Source organism: Momordica charantia (genome assembly GCF_013281855.1).
Source record: "Momordica charantia cultivar OHB3-1 chromosome 3 unlocalized genomic scaffold, Mcharantia_2.0 BLBB01000003.1, whole genome shotgun sequence".
Lineage (NCBI taxonomy): Eukaryota > Viridiplantae > Streptophyta > Magnoliopsida > Cucurbitales > Cucurbitaceae > Momordica > Momordica charantia.
Window position 1 is genome coordinate 23,290,978 of NW_028275161.1, and position 13,121 is coordinate 23,304,098.

At 35.2% G+C, this 13,121-nt stretch overlaps 2 protein-coding genes across 4 annotated transcripts; both read right to left on the minus strand.

The window, feature by feature from the left end:
* Positions 1 to 450: 450 nt before the first annotated feature.
* On the minus strand, positions 451 to 4,470 carry ATP3 (gamma subunit of Mt ATP synthase). Its single transcript, XM_022281923.2, has 9 exons — positions 4,250 to 4,470; positions 3,579 to 3,622; positions 3,239 to 3,391; positions 2,840 to 2,953; positions 2,623 to 2,750; positions 1,958 to 2,080; positions 1,738 to 1,857; positions 1,007 to 1,128; positions 451 to 797 (listed from the first exon to the last, which is right to left on the minus strand). Exons 1-9 carry the CDS (start codon positions 4,342 to 4,344, stop codon positions 728 to 730), a joined length of 969 nt encoding a protein of 322 aa, XP_022137615.1. The 5' UTR covers positions 4,345 to 4,470; the 3' UTR covers positions 451 to 727.
* A 1,507-nt stretch (positions 4,471 to 5,977) lies between these two features.
* LOC111009069 (PHD finger-containing protein 6) lies at positions 5,978 to 12,262 on the minus strand. Of its 3 annotated transcripts, XM_022282002.2 has the most exons (11): positions 11,978 to 12,262; positions 11,816 to 11,869; positions 10,750 to 10,835; positions 9,958 to 10,259; positions 9,394 to 9,570; positions 9,090 to 9,213; positions 8,204 to 8,437; positions 7,999 to 8,123; positions 6,825 to 7,210; positions 6,448 to 6,723; positions 5,978 to 6,282 (listed from the first exon to the last, which is right to left on the minus strand). In XM_022282002.2, the coding sequence occupies exons 2-10, from the start codon at positions 11,819 to 11,821 to the stop codon at positions 6,463 to 6,465; spliced, it is 1,701 nt and encodes a 566-aa protein (XP_022137694.1). In that variant the 5' UTR covers positions 11,822 to 11,869; positions 11,978 to 12,262; the 3' UTR covers positions 5,978 to 6,282; positions 6,448 to 6,462. The 3 variants fall into 3 exon arrangements, with proteins under 3 accessions (XP_022137694.1, XP_087977516.1, XP_022137693.1); XM_088121390.1 differs by having other exon boundaries at positions 5,978 to 6,723; positions 9,958 to 10,170; positions 11,978 to 12,261; XM_022282001.2 differs by having other exon boundaries at positions 5,978 to 6,723; positions 11,978 to 12,261.
* Between the last annotated feature and the right edge of the window lie 859 nt (positions 12,263 to 13,121).

Sequence of the window (13,121 nt, forward strand, 5' to 3'; positions counted from 1 at the left end):
TTCGCACGTGTCTGCAGTTTGCACTTGCAGCAATATCTCATCTATTAGTCCTTTTGACTTTCAAGCGTTATGCAATGGAACTTTTTGGTATCTCGTTTTCATAAAAGTGTGAATTTGTAATTACACGACACGGTCAAAAACTTCATCGTCTTCTAACATTCTTAATTGAGAGCAAGAAATTCATGCGAACAACCAAAAACAAGAAAAATTACTTGGAGGAATGTCGAGGCAAATTCTTACCCCTCAACCTTACAACAATTTCAAACTTTTATGGCCAACAAATTAATCCTCGCCAAGTTGGCAAGTCTCAGAAGTTAAATTCTTCCAAAATGTCCTAAGCAGAAATGTCAAACTAAGCTTACAGAATCATAATGAATTGATTTCTCTGTTCGTCCAAATCGACTTATTGCAAGTGGGTCTTCTGTGGTTTTTGTTAGATGATCTCAGGTGTAAAGAACATGGGAAACTGGGTATCATAATTGTAAATCAAGAGGTTCTCAAAACCAAAAGAATAAAAAACATGGTCAATTCAAGCATTGGAGCTTTCGAGTTAAAAGGATGTAGCAATCTGAAGATCAATTGATATCTAAACAAACATAGTTCCCAGGATAAATTTAAACTGGGTGTATTATTACAAAAAAGCTCAAAAGGCAACATCTTGAAAATCAAATATAGCCTCGAGATCGTAGTTCACCAGCCATTGGGTGAACTAACAGAAGATCCTCAACTAGCCCTCCAATGCTGAAGCTCCAGATATGATTTCAATCAACTCGGTGGTGATAGATGCTTGCCGGGTTCTATCACAAATCAACGAACAAAGTTAAGTTTTACAGAAAAACATGAAAATGAAAAAATTTCTAACATCGGTCCAGGGTTGGGGTTGTCTAGATCATATTTACTTACTTACAATGTCGTTTTTAAACTTTGGCAAGATTTAATAATTTGGAAAAAAAAAAAACTTATTTAGAAAGTAGATTAAAAAAAGGTATCGGTAAAGTTAAGAGACCTGTTATAAGTTAATGTGAGGCGATCAAGCATATCCCCTGCATTTCTGCTTGAGCTGTCCATTGCAGACATCCTTGCACCTTGTTCACTGCAAGCATTTTCCAATACAGCGTTGAACAATACCTGATCAAGCATGAGTCCAATTTTCAGTAATCGCAAAAATTGTCCATGAGCAGGCAGCAGTGAGATGAGTTAAATGGGAAATACAGAATAGAGAAGGTAATCAGAATTGTTGCATATAATATATCATAGTTCTTCTCTTCTTCAAATTGATTATTCACATGCAATTTTGCAGCATCCTCACTCGACAAGAACCAAAGACCAACAATGACTTCTTCATCACTTATTGATCCTCAAAAATTACTAGCAATTACCCACGGTGATGGGCCCTATACTTCCCCTTAATGCCAGTATCTAGAAGTTTTCCCAAGCATTTCACACCTAACATATCAGGAACCGATAACTTGCAATACAGAGAGATCCAAGAAACAGGAAGGGAAAAAAAAAGGAGGAGAAGAAGAAGAAGAAGCCAACTGACACGTATCTTCAGCCTTACAATAGTGTTTCTGATGTTTTAATTAAGCCAGAACTTAAACTGCATGAAACTTCCTATGAAATTAAAAACGTCAATTCTCTCACTTTTGCATTTGATTTTGCACATATCCATGACGGTTTCAACAATAAACTAATGCCTCATTACAAAAATTTAAAAGAGACTAAGGATGAACTTACACAAGAAAACTGGAACTCTGCTAGATTTTGGAGAATCTCAGACTTCGTCTCACCACCTTCAATCTCATATAAGTCCAGGTCACCAAGCCTTCCCCCAGATTCTGCCTCTCTTTCAACAATCTACAATACAGAACGCACAATATTCTCAGGGCAAGGGCAAGCAATTTAAGAAGGGGAGAAGAAAAGGTCAGTATTTTAAATAATCCAGTATTATTATTACCTCAGGGGACAGTACTGTAGATGTTGTAGGCAGAAATTGGACCACTGAATGGAACTTATTGAAAACAATTCTGAGAGCATCGAATTCTACGTTCTTCAAAATATCATCAGCTAAAACAGAGACCTAAAACCACAAAAAGAAGGATAGTAAGCGATGGGAATTTCAATATACCGAGGAAAGTAGCCTATAATGCAATGTTTAAAGATCGTGCCAAATTAGTAGGTACCATAGTAAACAAAAAGGTAAGCTTTGGCCCTAGAGACTAAAGAAATGGATCAAAAAATGGGAGACTTCTGAAACGGGCTTGCCACCCGGTCCGGGCACGGATGGCCCAGGGTATAGGGGAGCAAAGTTCGAATTCCCAATTATCGGATAAAAAAAAAGGCTATGCCACCCAAACCAAGTGAAGTCGCATCTGTCCAAAGACGTGCATTTAAGAAACAAAAATGAAATTTCACTTAAAGCATGGAAACATCACTAGTTGCCACAATGGATCGTACTCATGGCATCATTTAATTGATATTTATCCTACTCCAATATGAAGACACCAAATCTGACGGTTGAAGCCCCTACGTGGAAGCATAAGTGATGGACAGAAACATATACTTATGAACAAACAATGGATGAGAATCTTTATGATGAGTTATGTGATGTGGTTAACTTACTTGAGTATAATTCAAAGGATTCTTCTGCAACTCAGTGATGATGACTTCTATGTCCTTCTTAGAGTCACGAATCAGTTGAGCCTTTGCCTTCTCTCCCAATATAACATATTTTGTTTCCTTTTCAGGACCTAGGAACAGAGTAATTACAAGATTAGCATCTCATTTACTGTAGCCTCACACTGAAGGATAGGATAAACAATTACTTTGCAGGTAATACCAGAATTTATCTTGTGTAGAGCCTTGCTTATCTTGACTGAGGTAGAATTAATACCACCACAAAGACCCTTGTCAGAAGAAATGGTAACAATGACGTTCTTCTTTACATCAACACCTACATTTCCAACAGAAATAACAATCAAACTTCTATGTCTACAATATTAGAGAAAAAAGAATATATATAGTGTTGATTAAACAATTGAAAAAATAAAAATGTGATACATTAACCAAAAATAACCCATGAGTATGATGTGTACTCTGACATTATAGAGTATACAAAAGCCAAGTACAAAGTAGACATCAAACATCAAACCTCAAACGAAAAAAAGAAACGTTAAAACATATGTACCAACAAACAAGAACCACAGTGAAAAGTAGAAAAGATATGGTAAAAACATACTTGGAGTATCCCCAAGAAGAGCAGTAAATGGCTGCCAAAGGCCACGAGAATTTTCAGCACGCACTTGAATTGCCCTCAGCTTTGAGGCTGCAACCATCTTCATTGCCTTTGTAATTTTCTGGATATTTTTCACACTCTTCATTCGATTTCTAACTGCATTCACAAATAAAAATTATGGCAGTAAATCGTTAGTAATTTTCAGGGGCATAAAAAAAACCAAATTTTATCAAATAAGAAATCCAAGTTAATCAACAGGAAGCAATATTTAAAAAAAAAAAAAAACATCATCATAAAAGAATATTATGAAAGAAATAGCAGGATGTATGTAAACAGTACGTACCCACTTGAGTTGAGATAGAACGCACACCAAGAGGGGCCTGTTCCCTGCACAATAAATACATTTAGTTTAGCGATCTAAGTGCAGAGAGCGCTTGCAAATATTCATAATTACAAATAAGTTAATCAGAAATTGTAGCACACTATTGCCCATAATATTTAATGGATTACGGTTCTCCAAAAATCTAAAAAACTACCAAATTTTTCCCAAAAAAAATTTCCAGGTCTCAATAAAAAAAGGTGTAATACTATGTATTTACATTCATTAATGCCATAATATTGGTAGCAGGCAAAAACACGGTACCTTAGCAGTCCGAAACTTCATAATATTAACATGAACATGTTCCATATCTCATAAATAAAAGATCATTGTATTTTTTTCAAGAAAAAGCCAGCATTGGACATTTCAGAACTACTAGTCAAGCAGTCGACGCAGCCCAACCTTAATAAAGGTTCAGACAAATAAAAATAGAGCGAACCCTTAAATATTCTCTCGTCAACCAAATTAAGGAACAAGCACGACAAAGGGTTAATGAGAATATTTGGGTGAAAATAATTTATTTGACAATTACTTAAAATTTTCATCAATCAAATGAAAGAGCAACTAAATGAGTGAGAATCAATCACGCAGATAAAAGCATTAGGTCAAAAAAGAATAAGGGTAAAAATTAATACTCGTAAACGAGGGAAGACCGGAGAGCGGTGATTGGTTGGGGAGAGATCACAGTAGCGAGCCGCCTCCCTTCACGTCTAAGAGCTGCCATGGCCATTGCTTCGAATCCGAGATCGGAACTGGATGTTGCAGATCAAAAGAGGAATATAAGGCCGACGAAGGGTTTTTTTCAATAGCAGCGAGCTCAAACGCTTCTCACTCAGTTTTGAGAGTTTCGCGCATCTCGCTGAGGCGGGGCCTATATTTACAAAACTTCTGCTAATGTACCAATTACCCAAAATACCCCCCATTTATCTTTTAGAAAAGTGACATAATAGTGCACGAAATTACACTATTGGCCTTCTCATATTTATGCACGATGTCCCAGGATTTACAGAATTGTGCTCCATTTCCAATTTTCCATCGTTCCATTTCATCATTGTGTTGAAAAAAATAATTTAGATATTAAGGGTATGAAATCGGGTTTTTTCATTTTAAATTTTCTTTTAGAATTCCATGAAACCCTGTCATCTAGCAGCCTAAGCACTTCTCAATTTTTACACCTGATATCTGTAATATTTAATTATATGCTTGGGTAGTTTTAATGTTCAACATTTCTGATTTTTAATTCCACGAATACGGGTGGAAAATTGAATTTTCAACGTTCTATTAAGTTATGTTCGAATTGATTAAAATTTCTATTAATTTATACATGATTGATTGCTAACTTGAACATAGTTGAGAAATTAAACTTTTTTTTTATTGAGTACAACACGTGGGATTCGAACCCACAATTTTTTTATCGGTGATTTATGCCTTAAATCTATAGATATTTTTAACTATTTGAACTAGGCTCATGTTTTAACATTTAGAAATTTGATTAAAATGATATTTTAATTCCTCAAAGCTAAGTGCATTATAACATTTAAAAGTTTGATTTAAATATTAGTTGGGTTGAGTACTTTTGGCTTTGATCCATGCTTTCAACATGTCTATATATTTTTTATTTTCGTTTTGTTCAATTTAGTCATCGTACTTTTTCAAAACATATATTTTAGTACTACCTATAAAAACTAAAAAGTGACTAATTTGGTCCGCAAAAATTTAAACCAAATTTTATATACATTGAAAATCCGTTAATATAAATTTATAACTACATCGTAAGTGATTTAGTAAGTGAAGTGTCTAAGTTAAGATTATGATGAAACGAAATAAGTTCAAATAAAGTAAAGGACAAAATAGTAACCTTTTGAATGTAGAAGACCAAAATAATGAACGTTTTGAAAGGACAATGTCCAAATGAATCATAATCGGAAGTATAAGTAGTAAAATAGTATTTATAAACTTGAAAATTTTAAACAACTAAGCAGTAAACTTTTTATTTGAAATTTTTGTTAAAAGAAATAGAAGAAAAACACAATGAAATGATTTCATTCGATGTATTATATATTTCATTGTTTCATCAAAGTTCTAAAACTTCTGGTTCTCAACTACGTATTACAACTTGGTTAAACCTCTGATTCAAACAATGTACAGCAGAAAGAAAAATATGTAGGCAAATACAAAGATGTAAAGCTTCTTTTGACAGTTATCAAAAAAAAAAAAAAGGAGAGGGAGATAACTGTCCAAAGAAGCTACATCTTCGTAGCTGCCTAAATCCTCAGCAAAATTTCAAGAAACCTGTATATATTAACAAAAGGACAGAAACACCGTACGGGTTGGAAAGAGAAAACCCTCTCCGCAGAAAAGACTAAAGAAGAACTTTCCAATTGTTTATAATCATGAAAAAGTTGTAATTACAAAGAATTTCCTGTAACGAAGACACCACCGAGAAGAGGTGCTGTACATCCCTTTAAAAAAAAATCAAAAAGTGGAAGTTTTATCTTCAAGTGTGCGACGATTTAGCACGATTCCTTTCCAACTAAATGTCCATTGGACAGCTTTAGCTGCATAATTCCAAAGAGCTCCACAAGTACTTCTGACAGCCAGCAGTCTATTTGCATGGGAAAACAAAACTAGATGCCAAAAATATTTCTCAGAAACGACCACCCTCGAGCTGCAGAAGTGTGGTGGATAAATATGGGATCAATGAACTCATTACTCTTAAGATGTTCAAACTGTTTTTCTATACCATAAAGCAAGACTATGTTGTACCCTTGCACTATAATATTGACATCCCAATTCACTAAATGTACATATCTACGATAATGAGAAAGAAAACCTTGACACATGAGAGCTAGTGCCGTTCCTTTTTAATCCCTGAATTGAAGATTCGAAGATACTTGTCCGCGACTCTCGTGGGAACGTCTTGGTCCAATAAACCATTCCTATTTTGAGAGCCATCAATGCTAAATGTTGGCGCCATTCTCGGGCATTTCTCCATTTCCAAGCATTTTTTGTCATCACTTCCTTCCACTTTGATAGCTGGTAAACGTTCTGTCTTTACTTCAGACAGGGAAAGAGAATAGGGACCAATTGCCGAGATAGGAGTAGGTTCCTGTCAAAAGGTGTACACAATAACCAAAAAGGAGGGACTAGATTAGATACTGAGTGATCCTCGTATCATCATACAAAAGGACTATAGAAATCATCTTCTACCTGATGTTGGACTAGAACTTTCTGAGTTGATCCATTAACATCAGACTCCCTTGGTGGTTGTGATCCAAATTCTAATAGTAATCGCTGAATGGTAGAGTCTATATCTGTTGAGGCAGTTGGAGACTTTCCAGTAGTGTTTTCATCAGTGGTGCCAATTTCCTTGTTAACAACAGGATTGCTACCATCGTTCTTTCCATGCCCCCTGGGCGAGCATTCCAGTAGGGGAACACTGGAAGCACATTCTACAGAAGGAACTACGGAACCATATTGTAGCTTAGGAACTACGGCAGGGCGTTCTCCGAGATAAAGGGAAGGAGACTGATTGTCTTCTATGGCACGGAAAACTCCGAAAAGGAGGCATTCAGCATTTAACCTACTAAGAACATCTACATAAAAAATTGCACACGTGTTATAAATCTAGCACTAGATATTAAAGAAAATAAATGCACCAAACTAATTTTTTAGTATCAAATTCAAGGGAAGTGTATAACTGTGCCATTGCTCCAACAAGCTCAAATATTCAAAAGGAAGTACTAGTATCAGCATTTACTAAATGTAATACTGTGAAATTTTGGAAATCAGCATATACTAGATGAATGCTCCATTCTTATGGTTTATTAAGAACGAACAAGTTCGATCATCAATGGTCAACAGGACAACGTTAAACCCATATCACCACCTGTATTGAAGACTTATTCCAGAAGGGGTAGAATTGGAAATGAACAGGGAGGGGAATAACAGCCTAGAGAGAGAATGTGGGCCAAGGTGAGAGGAGCGATTGTGCGAAGGGGAAGTAAAGGATCTTCCAGAGTAGGGGGAGGTCAGTCTATGTTTTTGTGCCTTGTACAGTTGTACTAGGGTAGAACGAGAGGTTACCCACCCTCTCGAATTGGTGGGGAGTTTTGTATCGCCGTAGAGGCCTTTTCTTTGCTATCTGGAATAGAAACCAGTGAGGAGATACCTCACAGACAAACATTAATTTTGGTTTTTAAAGCTCAACTTAGATCTGTAAATATATCTTCTACTAGGAAGAGGCCATTACTATGGAAAATACAAATTTGACCACTAGCTCAAATAAATAGGAAGAATGGGACAGTTTCTACATTAAAACAAAAGTGAGACGAAGAAGAATTACACTAAAGAAAGCCAAAACAATGAATGTAAAAGCATTTACACTGTGAGTCGGCATCCAGCTGTCTAGATGTAAATACAACCAACTCTGCACCGTCAATAAGACTTCTTATCAATAAATCTTCTCTCCCCATAAGTTCAAACAGACAAGAATTGTTCTTTCTGGACCTACACTTTAACCAACATTCCTTTTAAGAGGCTAAAGAATAATAGAAATTGTAACCATTTAATAAAGAATAAGAATAGACCTTTCAATATCGTTGGAGGGAAAGAAGTACAAGGAAACGTCAGCAAGATGAGGACATTCATCGTGAAATATATCATCCCAAATATCAGAACGGCTAAGCAGCTTCACTTGAAGAATTGGAGGAATCGTCCGTGACAATTCATAAGCTTTACGATGTACTACACATGGAGGCTTTGCCAGGAAACCATCGTAAAATTCACTGTCCATAAGGGCATCAACAAATCGGAAGCCTCCCCTAAAGAACAGAAATTTCTGGAAGTAGTAAATAATTATAGTCTTGAGTGAATCAAATATATAATCAGTATATTGCAACAACAGAAAAGAAGTGCTCAACCATCAACAATCACTGCAGAAGTCGTATGTCTTAAAACTATCAAAAGAATCATTAAAAAAGGACAATTTTCTAACAAAGTTTTCCCATCAAAATGGGATACTAGATACATAAGCAAAAACTGTGAGCATCTTTAAAACTACTCATTGTTTATGGTTTCATCAAATAAGATATGCATACAAGGCTGTCTTTGCTTGTCACATTTTCGGCTATTCCATTGGTAATTTTTTTGTGCAGTGATCTAAATTGCTCAATATAACATACGCATTTTGCATTACCTTAGAAATCACAACAATGGCAGTGGGCACATTATATTTAACAAATAAGAAACTTGAATGACCAATTTACTTCAGCTAAGCATGTAAAACACTGCCATAAATCATCCTATAAGATATCCCTAATTTAGCGAGGGATTGGAGATACCACAATCAAAGAAATTTAGATTAGTTGTCACAAAATGAGTACAATTTCAGTTGTATGCATCATTCAATTGTTAACAGTTCTATCAATTCCTAAGATGGAAACAAAGAAGCAAACAGTAGAGAAGGGGACTCACTTCCAAGAGGCATGTAAAGATGGGAGATAATCCCGGTATGTATCTATTGTTTTTGTCATCAAAGCATCCTTCATTTGTTTTTGCGTATCCTCCAACTTAGGGGAAGCTGAAGGAACTCTTTTTCCTGTGTTGTCATTAAGAGAAACACATTGGCAAAAAAATAATAATAAAATAAATAAATAGACAAAACACCACAAGAAATGGAAAATAAAACTAAGAAAGGGGCTACACTGATCAGCTTGGAAATGGACCACCATAATTACCAATTTAAGAGGTCCATAAAGATTGCAAAGCTCTCTCATACCTGTATTCGTAGTGGGTAAACCATGCCTTGGCACAGAAGAAGTGCAAGCAGGTGCATCTGTAACCTTCACCTTTTTGGATGTTTGCACTGGGCCTACTGGCATTGAAGATAAACAAGCAGCTGACGCTTGTTTCTTTACACTGCATACCTTTGGAGGCATCGCAGTAGAACTTCGTTCTAAAAGAACAAAAAATACAAATTAAACAGTCAATAAAAAAGAATAAACCAGAAAATGAATAAAAAGTAAAAACGCATCTGTCTAAAAGGACGACACACTAATTATTATCTGGGGTTATATACTTTTTGTTTTACCCCCTAAAGGATGCTAACATTGCTTCACAAAAATAGCTTCAACACACCCTCCTGAGCTTCATACTTACAAACTAGTATGTGGCCTTGAGCATCATCACTAAATAATTTGGAATTGTTGGACCATGCATAACAATATAACATAAAACCTACAACCTATATCAATTTGGCTAGATCTGAGCCCAAAAACCAGGTTTGAGAAAAAGTAGGAACACGTACACAAAGTAACAATTCTGAGAAAGGATAAAAAGGAACCTTGAGATTCTTTTGATGCTTGGAAAAGCGGCCGAGGCAGAGAACTTGGAAGGACTTTTCTGGATGCGGATGTTCTTTGTGGTGCAAAACCCACGTTCAACTTTGAAGATCCCTTCACCCCTCCCGATGATAGCTTTATTACTTCATCAGTAGGTATGAACTTCACTTTACTAGTTTTAGCATGCCTTATCATTCTAGGTTGAAACTGCAACCCTGAATCATCAGGACTTTTGGCCTCATCAAATGCACAATGACCACAACGCCAAATTTCAGGAACATGAGTTCTAACGTGCATGCAATAACTGACAATAGACAAATGGCAGCATATTAAGAAGAGTCACAGATAGGGAATGCTAATCTTAAGACATTTAATGGATATAACTATAAGGGTAGCCCAAACTAACCATATCAAATCAAATGATCAAAGCACAAAGTGGAATTGAAGGATGAATCTCACCAACATTAAATTTCTTAACAAATTTTATGAGCTCAAGCCTCAAGTTAAAGCAGTAAAATTTTCATCATTCCAACTAGCCGAGGTTTCAAGCTACACAAGCTTGCATAACAAAATAATAGTCACATCGTCTACATTTAGAAGAAACGCTATGAGTTTGTTTCTCCATAAAATTTCCCCAAAATTCAAACTCAACAAGTGATAGATCTTAAAATTCACCTAACTGAAGAACCATGAAACACCATTCAGCTGATAACATACTTTAATACCAAAATCAAACAAGTAAAATGAACTTGAGCAATCTCAGAGAAAAAGAAATGAAGTAGAGGTAATCATACAGATGTTCACGAACTACTTTACACTTAGAGCAAGTCACAATCAGCTCTGCATAACCAACATCACCACAAATGCCACAGAATTGATCCTGAAAATCAAAGTAGAAACACAAGGATCAAATTGAAGTGATTGAGATCAAGTCTAGAATGCAGTTGGGGGCTACTAGAGATTAGAGAAGTAGAATCACTAAACTCATGTTTAAAATGTTTTTTTTTTTAACAAAAAACAATTTTTCATTGATATATGAAAAGAGGAGAAAGTTCAAGGATACAAACTCCCGGAGGAGTGAGAGAAAACTCATGTTTAAAATGTTCTTAATATGGAAATGGTTCTTTACTAAAATCAATCTGAAAGGAAAAATATCAAGCAGCCAACCGACCTATGATTCTCATGAAAGGGGAAGGGGATTTACTGCAAATAACAGGAACGCATATGGAATAGAGAAGATTGGAAACAAACATCTTGGGTTTTCTAATTTTTTACCACATTTACATATGACAAAATGGAAATTTTGAAACTTGGATTCTTCTTATTAGGGATTGTTAAGCAACTAACTCTTTAGTCTGTATAACTACATTAAAATAGGTCAATACGTTACGTATTTAACTTATTTTCCACGTTAATTAATAAAGTTATTCATTCAAAGAACTTTTTCCAAAAAAGATAAAGTAATTCACTTAAAGAAAGTTAATCACTCTAAAATTCATCAAACCTGAATCCAAGCAAGAGAGTCAAAACCTAAACCCTGAAACATAAGGTGGATTCTGTATTCAAGACAAAAAACACACTATATTGGACATAAAAGAGTCCAAGTAGCAGCGCAAGCAAGCCAATCATCACAAAAATCACGTGAACTCATATTCTGACAACAGAAACAGCGGGTAAACTTTTGGTTTAAGAACGTTATATATTAACCGGACTAATAGTTTCGTATTCCAGAAAATGGTATAGATCAAAAACCCCTGCATGCATTGAATGCCCAGATGTGCGGAGTACGCCCATTTTAGCAGAAAGATAAAGCGAAGGACAAAAGACTCCACCATGCGCAGAGAACCCAATAGAACTTACAGCCATTGACAGAGATGGAAACCCACGTTCACCACCGTACCGCAATGGAGGACACTGCACATTCAATGGAGGACAGGTTACGAGGAGGAGGATGAGAAACAAAAAAGTAAATGAACTACATATGTATCTGTAAATTAAAGCCATTCAAAATGGCATTCTTACGTGAGGAAACCAAAACAATCAATTCATCCCTTGTAAGCCAAGGAGCGCCGCCGTAGTGGAGTGAAGAGCAATGAGAGGGAAAACAAAGAAATGCATTAAAATGGGGATGGAATAGCACCGTGCCAGTATTAATAGCTTCCAGTTTCTGCGTTGATTATAGTTGGAAAATGAGCAGCGAGAGCAGGAGAAAGCTTTGGAAAAACCAGTGACCGCGGAGCAGAGGAGAGGAGAAGGGAGGGAACACAATAAAACGATGCGTCGGCTTCGGGTGCAAATTTTTCGTGAACGGCATGTCGTGCCGTGCGTCTCTTGACGTGCCTCAAAATGGGGCCCACGGCTAATTAAAAAATATGTAAAATAAAAATTTTACATATTAAGATCTACTTTAAGGGTAAAAATAAATCTTTGTTCTAAGGTCTTCTGATCTGACTACTGCCTCCGTGAGTGAAAATAATGCAGAAGGCTGCCTGTAAAAACGAGTTTTTATTTCTTTTTAGCATCTTTTAACATTTTTATATTGTTTTTTTCTTTCAACTACGTTGAGTATTAATGAGCATAAATTCATAGGTTTTTTTTTAATCGATTCTATTCATAACACACTGCCACAGATTAATTACTTATTATTATTTATTATTTTGGAAGATTCATTACTTATTATTGGATGTATTAGTATTATTGTGTTTAACTCTTTGTTATTTTCACGTTGAGTCATATGAGGTACTCATATGTACGTTGTTAGTTTTATCTTTACCCTTATATAGATTTTAGGTTCTGATAGAATCATAATGGGATGAATCCTAACGAAAATCAATTAGATTTGGATGACAATTGTATTTTGTTTACCATAAATTATATGATTTTCTTCTTTCTAACTAATTCCAAATACATATTTTCTTTGGTACATATATGATTGAAGAACTAGGTTCTTTATAGGCAATGATAGTAACACATTTTAATTTATTTTATTACTATATTATTGACAATTAACATTATAAAAATTTATTTAATATTAATAAATAAATAAAATTACATTAACTAAATTATTTTTTTTACTAGAAACACTGTCATCTGTATTAAGTTACTATTAAAATTGATTATTATAATATCTAATAACAATAACTTTTATTTTTAAAACTCTACTGAT

Coding starts and splice junctions, on each gene's coding strand:
- LOC111009069 (XM_022282002.2), bottom strand. Junction 9,571..9,957: donor AGCATCAAAAGAATCTCAAG/GTTCCTTTTTAT, acceptor TTGTTCTTTTAG/AACGAAGTTCTACTGCGATG. Junction 8,438..9,089: donor TCTTTACATGCCTCTTGGAA/GTGAGTCCCCTT, acceptor TCTGTTCTTTAG/GGGAGGCTTCCGATTTGTTG.
- ATP3 (XM_022281923.2), bottom strand. CDS start 4,344: ATGGCCATGGCAGCTCTTAGACGTGAAGGGAGGCGGCTCGCTACTGTG. Junction 2,954..3,238: donor TCTTCTTGGGGATACTCCAA/GTATGTTTTTAC, acceptor TTGGAAATGTAG/GTGTTGATGTAAAGAAGAAC. Junction 2,081..2,622: donor ATCCTTTGAATTATACTCAA/GTAAGTTAACCA, acceptor TTGTGGTTTTAG/GTCTCTGTTTTAGCTGATGA.